The sequence below is a fragment of the Sminthopsis crassicaudata genome, chromosome 2 (genome assembly GCF_048593235.1).
Source record: "Sminthopsis crassicaudata isolate SCR6 chromosome 2, ASM4859323v1, whole genome shotgun sequence".
Taxonomy (NCBI): Eukaryota; Metazoa; Chordata; class Mammalia; order Dasyuromorphia; family Dasyuridae; genus Sminthopsis; species Sminthopsis crassicaudata.
In genome coordinates this window covers 669,681,730-669,695,139 of record NC_133618.1, presented here as the reverse complement: position 1 = coordinate 669,695,139, position 13,410 = coordinate 669,681,730, and the positions used below count along the sequence as shown (strand labels likewise).

At 34.3% G+C, this 13,410-nt stretch overlaps 1 protein-coding gene across 1 annotated transcript in view; it reads right to left on the bottom strand.

The window, feature by feature from the left end:
* Positions 1 to 13,410, bottom strand: part of PCDH15 (protocadherin related 15) — a 2,229,510-nt gene that overhangs the window by 174,576 nt on the left and 2,041,524 nt on the right. The window contains exon 27 of the mRNA XM_074297067.1: positions 12,271 to 12,383. Within this exon, the coding sequence (XP_074153168.1) occupies positions 12,271 to 12,383 (113 nt within the window). The remainder of the gene's footprint in view (positions 1 to 12,270; positions 12,384 to 13,410) is intronic.

Sequence of the window (13,410 nt, the reverse complement as noted above, 5' to 3'; positions counted from 1 at the left end):
CCTGCAAATTCTTTTGAGACACCTTGTGACACCAGTCTAAGACCCTAAACTTCTGGAGTTCCTCCCTTCCCAACCTTAACACTTTCACTAATTTTTTTTTTTCTTCCTCCGCTTTTATCTTTTTTGTTTTGATTTTTTCTTTTATATGACTATTATGAAATATATTTAAACTGACTGTACATGTATAACCTATATTACATTGCTTGCTGTTTTGGGGTGAGGAAGGGAAGGAAGGAAAGAAAAATAAAATCTATAACTGAAAAATCTAACAAAAGTGAATGTTGAAAACTATCTTTACATGTAAATGGAAAAAATAAAATACCATTAAGCAAAAAAAAAAAAAAAAAAATAGAAAAGAAGTATTTACAGAATTTGATATAATAATCATGATATAATAATATCATGAATCTTTTGGAAGAACAGAAGACCTTAAATATCAAAGGATATTTAGGACATAATTTGAAAAAAGAAAAGAGTTTAGTATTTGCATAAGTCATACTACATTACAAAACAGTAGTAACCATTTGCTAAAGGTTAAAAAAAATAGTGATAAATTAACAGATTAGACATGGGAAAATCAGAAATAAGGGAACACAATAATCTAATGTTGGGTAAATCAGAGATCATACATTGCTTAGGAAAGAGCAGGAATTATGACCTTAATCTTAAAGATAAAACTATAAAATATTAGAAGAGAAGGTCATATGACTTTGAAAGTTATAGGTAGGGAAAGCATTCTGAACAAACAAGGTATAGAAGTAATTGGAAAAGAAAATAATAACTTTAATTGAATGAAATCAAGTTTCTACATGGCCAAAGAGATAAAGTAGAAACAAAAAGAAATATAATATTGCCAAATATATAATAGGTCAAAATATATAAAGAAATAATTATTAAAAGAAAACAAATGTGGGCATCCAGGTGGCACTGTAGCTAGAGTACTCCTGCTCTGGAGTCAGGAGGACCTGAGTTCAAACCAGGCTTCAGACACTTCCTAGCTATATGATCCTAAGTAAATCATTTAACCCTGGCTGCTTCGAAAAAGAAAAGAAAATCAATATAAATTGTTAATAATCACAGGAAATAACTAGCTAAATCAGTAAGTTATAAGAAAAAATGCAAATCAAAACAACGTTGAGATTTTACCAAACATTCTATAAATCCCAAATATGAAAAAGGATAGCAATAGTAAATCTTGGAGAGACTATGGGAAGAAAGGAATACCAGTACATTATTGGTGGAACTACAAATATTTTTGATGGGGGTTGAGGTCCCTTTAAGATTCCTCTCTGACTGCCCATGGCTGACCTTGAATCAGAATTCCTGGTCAGAATATCTGGGCCTAGCCCCACCATCAGCTCAGCTTCCCCCAGCCCTCACTTGATCTGAGCTAACTGAAAAGCCCACCAAGAACTGGGGGTACCGCCCGTCATCTTCTAGGTATAAAAGAAACAAGGTGGAACGCCCTCTTTGCAGGAGCCCTCTGCACCAACATATGGTAGCCTTCCAGCCATGTAAGGATTCCTGCCTGCCCAGCAGCCACCTCTGGCCCTGGCATCTTTCTAACTGAGCTTTATTTCCAAATTTCTACAATAAACCTTTTATTTATCAATCTAGGTTTTCAGGCTTGTAAGTTCATTTACAGGGGACACTGTGCCTCATGGGATCTTTGTGCCAAAAAACGGGGTTCCCCCTTTCCTTTCCTCATTATTTTCAGTCATTTGGGGAGACAAATGGCAATAAGTGGACAATGACTATCTTTTTATTAGGGATTCCATTATGAGGCTTATTCCCATAAGAAGGGAATATTGATACAAAGAAAGTCCACATTGTCATCAAAACATAATAGTGCTTTCTGTGGTAGCAAAGAATTATAACATAAAATGAAAGTTCATTATTTAGGGATCATTAAACACATGTGATGGAATATTTTTATACTGTAAGAAATAGCAAGTATGTTAAATATAGAGAGATGTGAATAGATCTATGTGATCTGAAAAAAACAAATAAACAAACAAAAAATGGACAAAAACAACTACAACAACATAAAAGGAAAGATCACCAACAAAAAAAGAAACCAGACTGAATAATATGAAACTATCAGACTCAAATATGGCCCCGAAAAATAGATATGAGCAAACATTCCCCACCCAACCCTTTTACAGAAGTGAGAGTAGTATGGATGTAATACTTTGCATATATTTTCAGACTTTTTTGGTAAGTATTTGTTTTTCTGATTTTTTTTTTTTTATTTAAGAAATACCACTACTTTTTCTGCATGTGTTATCTTTCCTTAACAGAATGTAAATTCCTTGAGGATCTGGATAATCTTTACTTTAAAAAATAAATTTGTATTACTATTTTTATATCAGCAAGATTTCTCCCATTGTACTTTCCTGTCATTATCTCCTAGTGGTCAGGAGGGATATTTTGATTTGTAAAGTTAGTAAGTAGAGATATAGACAAATCAAAACAAAAAACAAACAAACAAAAAAGAGATATAGACAAAAAGACATTTTTTTGTCTTTTTTTTTTCTGAGAAAAAAAATAGAATTTGAATCTGGTTCAAGAACTAGAAACAAGGGCAGGATAAATGTAACAGCAGAGTACATAAATCATCAGAGCTATAAGAAGACCTGGAGTAGAAGAGATCATGACTAGAAAAAAGGTTAAACATAATGGATATCTGATGCAACCATTTATCCAAAATGCAGGGATGGGGGGGGAAATTTGTGGCAGTAATAATTATTCAAGTCACTGTCATTCAGAAAGAAAAAGTTGTTGATGGGGATAAGCAACTGAAATCAGGCAGATGTGGGTGAGGATAATGAAAGACAAACCTCTCAAAAGGCAGATTAAAGAGGAATCGAATATCAGGTTAAAGAATTAGGCCTATATTCTTTAGGATGTATTGATGTTCAAGAAATAATATTTATTAGCTATAAATGCATTTACTTTCTAGGATTACTTTAAGTTTGCAGTCTTAAAGCTATAATCTCTTCCTCTGATATTCTTGTCTACTGCGTTAAATTATGAAAAAATATTTCCCATAATTATGAAATTTATTCCACTTTCATTTGGCAGAATTTCTGAAGGACCGCAAAAATAAAAAACGGCATGTATTAATGGTTCATTGTCACAAAGTAAGATCTAAGAACCCTAAGACAGGAGACAAAGATAGTATGGTAGTTATATTCTGCTTAAGGAAATTGCTCTTGTTTAATGAAATCCTAGATGACATTTGTGGAATTGGTGAATGACTTTAGAAACTTTTCATCACATCTTTCCCCTTCTTCCCCAGAGGACCAGGACTATTTAAAAAGACAGTTTTCAATAGGAAAATGAGCCAAGCTGTAACACAATTAAGTATGTGCAAAGAGAAAAAGGGAAATATTGGGCCCTCTTTTATGCTGTTATCTGCATGTAGATCAAATAGACTCTTAATTATTTTTTTCACAAACACTTGATGAGAATCCAAATCATTTGATTTCTTTAGTAAACATTAAAGTCCAGAATGGATCATTTGTCATCTGTTGGATGTGTGTGGTTTTGTGCTTTTAGGACTAAAGAGAAAGAAAGTGACCAGACTATTGTCATAACCCAACAGCCAGACAATTGTCAGTAGCTCAAGATATAAGTGGTTTCCATTTTCAGAAGGGATAATGGCCTCCATTTTTCTGCCTGAGTAAAGGCAATGTAATGGGAATGACACAAAGTATAAGTGGGCAAGCCTCAGATCATTATGATGACCTGAACAAAGCTAATTTACAGCTCATAAATCTCATTTGCACTGATGGATTCTTCTTTTGTGATTAAGCCTATTAAACATTTCAGAAAAAAAGCCTAGAGAAATTAATTAATTGCCTGCAAACTACAGAGTATTATATAAAGTACCAAAAGTTAGAAAGTTGAGGCAAAAAAAATCTTGATTTCTAGGTTAAAAAAATAAAATTTTCCAGAGTTTTTTTATGAGTAGCAAAGTATTTTAAATATATTATTTAATTTAATTCTCAAGTAAGCCCAGAAAAGTGCTATTATTGTCATCATTTTATCAACAGGGAAACAGGTTGAAAAGTTGAGAAACCTGGCCCAAGTCACACAGTTGGTTAGTGTCTGAGGCAAGATTTGAATTCAGTTCTTCCTTCCTGGGCGTTCACTTCACAGAAGTCAGAAGCTAAGTGGTCCAGATCATATGTGAAATGAATTCTCCTTATAGCAAATCCAATAAGTGGTCAGACTCTGCTTGAAGTCCTTTTATGAAATCTATAACGTGATAGCATTACACAAAACACTAAGTTCCATCCCAGCTTAACATCTACGATCCTATGATCTCTGTCTTTGAGGAGCTTGTTCTTTTGGGTATACAATTTTCTAACTTCATGATATTAGCATAGACACACAATGTTACTCCCATGGTCATTTATACCATAATGATGATGATCTTCAGATCTTTTATAAGTTATCTTGTAGTAAGTTGCCATGGAAATTGTAGCAAATGATACACTGAAGGAGGTGGTGTGCCCTGGAATACATCCTTAATCTGGGGTTCAGTCTGTTTTTTTTTTTTTTAACATTTTTTTTTTTTAATTTTAAATTTTAGATTCCACTGAAAAATTGAGCTTTCTGAGCAGGATGTCAATCCTTGGATCATTCTAGCACCAGATAATCTTTGTTTTTGTTATCACACTAATGAATAAATCTACATTTGTACAACCAAATACTGACTGGTATTTCTAAATGGAGAAGGTGAAAGGTGGCCATTATTTATTCAGCATCAACTTTATTTATTTTTTAAAAGGGACATTATGCAACATGACTTAAAATGCAAAAGAAAAATAATGAATCCCTGTGAGATGGTAAGGTCATATTCATAGTTTCCTAACATCTGTTAAGCACTTACTACAGTCTAACCACTATGCTAAGTGCTGAGGACACAAAGAAAGACTTAAGACAATCCCTGTCCACTAGGGGTTTATTCTCTAAGCTAGGAGACTACTTATAATAAGAAGCTGTAAAAAGGGTAGATCAGTGGTCCTCAAACTTTTTAAATAGGGGGCCAGAGTATTGGAGGGCCAGGCTATAGTAAAAACAAAAACTCATACTCTGTCTCCGCCCCTCAGCCCATTTGCCATAACCCAGCGGGCAGCATAAATGTCCTCAGCTGGCCATAGTTTGAGAACCCCTGGTCGATAGATCATATAAACAAAATGGCAAATTTGTTCCGTGAAGTTTTTGTAAGAGTTTGTATTTACTATCCTAATTGATCTATGATCTCAGTAAATTGAGGAGGCATTGTGGTGTAGTGGATAGCACGTTGAGTTTGCAATAAAGATTATAATGATTTAAGAAGCAAAATACCTTACCAAGAACTCCACTAACTCACTGAAAAATGCAGGAAAGAATTATTTTACATTCTTGCAATAATTGGGTACTCTAATTTTGTAGAATAGGACCTCACCTACAGAAGCCAAGTCAAGCCTTTTTATGTGGTTTAGGCCCTATTTCTTCCTTCTGGAACTTGATCCATCAGGATCCATTCCCCTTTATAGGATATGCAATATACTCCATTTTAAGCAGAAATAAATGCCCATCCATTTCTCACAGTGATCATTTTAATGTTTGACTTCTACTAGCTGGGTAGTCTATCTTCCCTTAGTCCTTAATCCCTGTGGTCATCAGACCATTCTCCCTGACTTATATCTTAAACTACAGACAAACTATGTTCATTGTTTTAAGAGGGATTTGCCACCATGATGAAATTAAAGATAAATCATTAATATAAGGCAGACTAATATTTTAGCATCCATTCCTTGGCTTTTTTCTCCGTTACCTTTTTTTTCTATTACATTAGAACCCTGTCCAAATTTCCCTCCATTTGCAAAGTGATATTATTGACCCATTATGAAGGGGTCTCAGGCCTTGAGTTATGTGGTTAATAAACCAATTGGATGAATGATACCATTTCTTGCCTAGTCTATGCAGTTAGACAGTCTAGTGAGTCCATTCATCAGAGTATATATCTTTTGTGCAGAGACTACAAATGGATAATGACGACCCCAGAAAAGAACAGGAAGAAGGACAGGTCCAACCATCTTTGGAAATTTCAAAGTTATTTAATGATCCTAAAATCCTATCTGAAATGGTGAACTTAAAAATACTAATATTTCTACATGAATTGTTGTATGCCTATGAGTCTTAGAATGAATGCTCTGATTTCAAAAAAAAAAAAAAAATTGATGAGACATATCACCTGCAGGGATGTAATGTCTGGGCTAGTTTTCTGGAGGTCCTCCGGAAGGGCCTTGGTCTCAGCAGGATAGACACCACAAGAAGGAACAAGAATAGAGTCCAAAGTCTTTATTGTCTCTTATATAGTCTGTGATTGTCATGGTCTGACCCATTTATTCTGAACCAGTCTATTCTCCTCCAGTAATCTGATTCACAGTCAGACTGACTAAACCAGTCTCCTCCAGCAGTGTGTCAGTCTTCCAGTTTCCCCTTGAACCTGACTTTGTCCCCAGTTTAAGTACCCTATTACAATTACATCAGTAATTATAATACAAGTAATACAAGTATGTGTAAACTAAAGGACTATTACATCACCATGATAAGTACTAAGTATATATGGGAACTAGAGAACCATTATATCATCGTGCTAAGTACTAAGTACATGTAAACTAAAGAACCATCATCTCATTAATTCCACTGAGTTAACACTTTGTTTCAAGTATACTTGTCCAGAGTTCCGGCCCTCTACAGAGGGCAACAGAGAGGCATGAGGATCAGACTGCAACCCATTAGACAATGGGTCTGGATTAGTGTTTGATGAAATAGTAATAGAATAAAGGATATCATGTAAAAATGTATGGGCAGAAAAGAAGAAACCTGGTTATGTGGAGAAGACGCAGACTTTAGTGATGACCCATGGACTTCTCTGGTATATCATCTCCTAAGTGATGAGAAAATAAAGAAGACTTCCAGCATAATCAATGGATTCCCTTGTAGCACACCCAAGGGAGAACTTGGACAGGACCAGCACAGACTGGCAGGTTTGACTGTGGGAAACTAACCAACAAATGCACAAATCCATTTGAACATTAGCAAGATGGTACCTGGATGGCACACTCATATTCTTTCATGTCTATCCTCTTGGTTATAACAATAGTAAAACTTGATTTCTAGAAAGTTTTAAGCTTTACAAATAAGTTTCCTTTATAGGAGCTGTGGGAGATAGCTGCCTCAAGTGTGATTATACTGTTTTTACAGTTAAAAGAATTAAGTATTAATGAAATCACATGGTCCCTACCAAGTCAGAAATGTGAGATGGATCCAGATTTCTAGATGACAAAGTCAGTCCTTTTTTTCACTCAAATGCACTAGAAAATGGCCTGTATCTATTTTTGGAATGGTCTTAGAAGTAAATCAGGGAGAAAACATTTGTTAAACACTTATTCGGGAAAACCAGTGCTTCATCATCCACTGAAAAGCCATTGTCACATATAGTAGGAACCTGATATTGGAAACCTGATATTGGGAATATTCCTGGTTAAATGTATGAAAAATTATAGTCGTCCTAAATCAGATTAAGCAAAATGAGTAAAATGTAATGTCACATATTAAAATCTAGAAAGGCAGATATTCTTTAAGAACAGTACGAAATTTTAATTCAATTTCATTTGACAAATACTTTTTAAGATCCTACTGGAATTAAAGCACGATTAGTAACTTGTTCAAAGCAAGTAAGCAAGCAAGCCCCAAGTATTTTTTTAAAGCATTTTTTTAAAGCTGTTGGGTAATAAGTCAAGCTTAGGAATTAAGGAGGTAATCAAATAAGTTTCTGCCCTCAAGAAGCTAATCTTGTATGTGAGAAACAAAATAGATGTATAAAACAAATATATGGCAATTGGGGTCAGTTTTCTAAATCACAAATTCAATTGCATAATATTCAACTGTATCTTTGTTTATCTACTCACCTATATATATGGATACCAATATATCATCAGAAGTCCAGCTACTTATGGTTCTCTCCCCTCTCTGTCTTTCTCTGTCTCTTGTCTCTGTGTGTCTCTCTGTCTCTCTGTCTCTGTCTTTATCTCTCTGGCTCTCTCTCTCTCTCTCTCTCTCTGGTTCTTTTGCTCATTATGTACAATAATGTTGTATAGTACTGGAGTTTCCTCTCCTAGTTCTGCAACCATCTCTCCAGACTTGTCTACCATGTCTCAGATGCAGCAGCTCTTTGCACCAGAGAGCCTGTCTCCCAGAAACCTGGGAGTCCTAGAAAGCTAATCTTCAAGAATTAAATAGGAAAATCTGTCTTCCCATTGCTAAACTCCTCCTTAGATTTTGAGGAAAGTCCAAGACCAGCCAAGCTTCAGTTTTCTTGGGGCTTTAGGTACCTCCCCACCATCCTTCCCTACCCTTCATCTTTTCAGCTCCCTTGTATGTGTTGTCTTGCCTATTAGAAAATAAGTTGCTCAAGGACATGAATTGTCTTTATTTCTTTTTGTATCTCTAGTGATTAGCATGGTGATAAATGCATAATCATCATTAACAAATTCTAATTGACTCACTGACTTCAGGGGGACCAAGGTTCAAATCCAGCCTTTGTCATTTACTACTAATAAAGAGTTTTCATATAGTGTTTTTAGGTTGACAAAGTACTCTACATAAGTTATCTTCTAGTAAATCATTTAATCTCTATAATCTTCCCATACCTTTCTAGGTGATATGATTAAATCATAAATGGATTACGTCTATTTTGGTGCAGGGAATTTTCAAAGGGAGGGTTTTTCTATTTTAGAAAACTCATGCATAAGGATTAAACAATGGACTCTTCTTAATGGTTCTCTAAAACAAATTCTGAGCTATATCAACTCCCTGATGTTCCTGACTAAATTCTGCTCAAAGGGAACTACTAGTTCAAACCCATCAGAGATCAACATTCTTTGAATCTTGTCCCTCTATCAACAATGTCCACTATGCCTCAATTGTGTCTCTGTCTATTCCCACTTGCCATCCTTGAAGTCAGTGATGGGCCTCTACTCTTTCAATTCTATTTGAATAACTAAGTAAAGTTTATTTCAGTTATCTGTATGGATGTTCTATCTCCTAGTAGACTGTACATCATCAATCAATCAATGAAGCAACAAGCATTTGCTAAGCTCTACAGAGCCAAGCTGTATGGGCACAAAGGAAAATGTGAAACAATACTTGCCCTTAAGGAACTTAGAACCTAATGGAGAAGATAATATTCATAAACATAGAATATGAATCATAGCCATGGCGATATGTTTTCTGTATCATTCTGTTTATATTTGCATGGTGAGAAAAATCTTATTTCAATGATCTTAGACTTAATCAAAGATGCTCTGTAGAATCCAATGACTTGATATAGACCCGGTTGTCACCTGCAAATAAGGACTAAATGGGGAGTTTTGCCACTGATAGAGGGACTCTTGTACTTTTCTGTTTTTTGCCAGAAACACTTTAGAACACTTGTAGAAACCTTTGGGGAGCATCCTCCTCTCTTTCTCACACCTCACTTAATATTGATTCTCAATGGAAAATAAGTTAATTGAATCAAATTATCTATATGTTCTCATCATGTGATATTATCATTGGTATAAAGCCTGGTTAGATGGAACAGAATATTTAAAACTGCATTTTGCTCTGCAGAGTCAAGTGCCTTTTTTTTTTTTTTGCCATCAATACATGATTACTACGGTAGGATTTCACATTCTATCCACTTTTCAGTCAATTGTGTGATAAAGATACTGTCTGCTAAAGAAAATTGCCAGAAAACTCCTGCTCATTCCCTTACTAGGATCTTCTCAAAGACTCATTGGATGTCTGCTTAGGCTATCCCCATAATTGGCTAGACATGAGAAAGCAGGATTAGTAGGAGTCTCTGATTTTTGGCCACCTTTCTTTTCTGCAGTAGCAATCTTGTCCGGCATATTCTGCATTCTGTTGGAATCTTTCCCATGTTTTTGGGATCTTAAAAATGATTACTAAATATCTTTAATATTCTGTCACCTCCAAAGAAAATTTATTTTAAGATTATTATTTGATGCACAACTTAGAATGATTTATTGCATTTGGAAATTATGAGAAGCTTCTGTAAAGGTACAGTTATTATTTTTACCTATATTCGTGTCATTTAACTTATAACAATAGCTGGTATATCGAGAGTGTTTTAGGGTTGGCAAAGTACTTTACATACATTATCTCATTGTTTTTTTGTCTCATAACAACCCTGGGATGTTAGTGCTATTTTATAAATCAAGAAATTGAGGCATAGAGAGATTAAGTGAACTCCCTGGCGTAACACAACTAATAAGTGTGTGAGTAGGATTCATGATCTTATCTTCCTTATTACAATTCTAAAAGTATACACATTGATACTTATCTGTCTCTAGTTTACATTGAAATGAAATATAATAAAATACCTACATAATTATAATTATTATATATATATATATATATATGTACACACATATGGACATGTGCCTATATGTATATATCTATATCTATTTCTGTTTCTATTTCTATTTATTTATCTATCCACACATATATTACAATATCTGGTTCATTCACATTTTATTGAATGCGGTAATTCAGAGAAAAAAAAATGTATTGAAGTTGTCAATTTGATGGCACATTCTTCTGTGGTTTAGGGATCTTATGTGATATCCTGCCAACAAGGTAAATCATAGTCCCCTCCTGCCCCTTTCCTTGTGTGTGATTCTGACCCATATATTATTCTAAATCTGACATAGTAGGATCACCTAATGTATTGGGTGTTTGCTGACTATCAATATCACAAGAATATTAGTAGTTTCTGGCTTGCCTCATTCTTATCCTATGACCTAATCTTGGCTAGAATGTTTTGACACTGAATTAGGAAGATCTGAGTTCTAATCCTGGCTTAGATACTTATTATTGTTTTTTAAAGACTATATTTACTAGGATAAGGCACTTAATTTCCCATAGCCTCATTAACTTCACCTGAAAAAAAGGGGTGATATTAGCACCTATTTCATAGTGTTGTTGTTAAGGATCAACTTAGCTAGCTTGTGTAAACTGCAGGGCAAACAGTGTCTTTATACTGTCAAATTGCTAATTATTGTTATTGTAAATACATTTCCTGATGATATCCTTTATTCTGGTTCTTTGAAGTTAAGTTATTAAAGCTTAGGACTGCATCAACATTTTTTGGAACATCCACTATTTCAATCTGCTCCTAGCACTCATCCTCCTTTCCATGGTTCACTGAGTAATATTAGTTTTAAACTTTTTAAAGAATATAGTTTTTTTTTTGAGTCTTCCATGTGATCATGTAAATATGGACAACTATATCTGGGAAAAAAATAGGGATATTGATACAGATTTATGTTTTCCAAATGTAAATCATCTTGTTTTTAATTAAATTTCTGAATCCAATTGATTAATTTGTTCTATGGCCTGGACACACATGCACATACATACCAACACACATACACAGACAGAGTAGTGGATAAGCTCTAAGTGCATGTCATAAACTATACAGTAGACATTATTTTTCCACTCAGTTTTTCCTAGGCTTAAACTTCATACCCTATTGTCCTAAGAATCAAATTCAAAATCCTCTATTTGTCTTTTAAAGTCATCTATAAACTCTGAGACCTTTCCAATCTTGTTATTCCTTATTCAAATATACACATGCATGTCTGTTGTTCATCTCTATCTCGGTCTCTCTCTCTCTTTGTCTCTATCTCTCTTTCTTTGTCTTTCTCTCCCTCCCTCCTTCTCTCTCTTTCCCTCCTACTCTCATCTACTGACATTAGACTCCTGCTGTTCCTGGATCATGATACTTCATTTTCTAACTTTGGGCATTTTTACTAATTCTCTCCCTTGCTAAAACTCTTTTCCTCCCCATCTCTGTCTCTTAGCTTTCCTGGTATTATTAAAATTTCAGTAAATGTCCCATCTTCTTCAAGATGCCTTTCCCATTCTTCCATCTTAGTGTTTTCTCTCTGAGACTATTCTCAATTTATCACATATGTCTGTTTTTTTACACACAGTTGTTTGTATATTGGCTCCCTATTGGATTGCGATTTCTTGAGAATAGAAATTGCCTTCTCCTTTCCCCTCTTAGTATCCTCAGAGTTTAGAGTAGTGCCTGGTACATAATAGACACTTAATGAATGTTTGTTGACTGATACCCACATTGGCAGCATAAAATAATGGTATAAGCTTCCACCCTGTCCCCTATGGTGATTAAGTCAATACCTATATTCTTCTTGTGTGAAGCGTGGGATTTCTCCAGGATGTAAGACGAGGATTTTCACTGTGGCACTTCCAGACATCACAGGCTCACCATCATCAAAAGCAACAACCTCCAGCTAGAGGGGAAAATTAATTTAAATAAATAGAATCAAAGTAAAAGAGGATATTGTCATAAATGTGTGCCCTATGTTTGGGTTGGGACACAAAATGCTTTTTTATTTTTGTTCAGAATTATTTAAATGAAATGATCTTTACCTCCCTCCCCATATCTGCCCTAAGAAATGACTGATTGTTTTAGAATAATGAACATATCCCTTCCCTTTGGAGAAACATTTACTAATTTAAACATATCCTAAACTTCATCTAAAACCACAATACATTTGAGGATAACGATATATTTTAAGCAGAGAAATATCTGACACATAAGTGAAAATAAGGATAATAAAACATAAAACTAGATGGGAGCTAACTAAAAATAGCTCCAAATTAAAAAGCAATTATTGAACTTATTTGGGAAAAACATTATTTTTTAGGAAACCTTTACAGATTCTGTGCAAAATCTGCCATTGTAACCAAGTAAATGAACAGCAAATAAAATGTACAGAGAACTATAAAATAGTGAGCATGATAAAAACAAAAGGAAACTCTGGAATTTATTTTTGACACGATTCTTTTCCTAATGAACATTTCTCTTTTTGATAAAACAAAACAACAACAACAAAACTCTGAAAAAATATTTAAATAAAACTTCTCTAACATTTGAAATTACTTTAATACTTCAAAGGATTTGTGATGTTATCACAGTGAACATTCTCTCCAAAAATCTCATCCATGACTATAAATACTGTAAAACTCTCAACCAGGTTCTTTCCTAATTTCTCAATGGGGATCCACTTAGTGGGCCTGATATGGGGAAAAGTGGTCTTGCTTAAGTTCTTTTGAAGTTATGGATAAGACAATGGGAGCATGTAGTTGTTTATATTTCTCATGATCACCTCATTATCAATCCATTTAATTTTCTTAGATATATAAATGATCCCGATTTATTAAAAAAGAAAAAAAAATACCATAGCATCTCATTTCTAGAATATCCAAAACTCTAACTAGTAATTTTGATGCCTAAAACAAAAATCCAAAATCTAT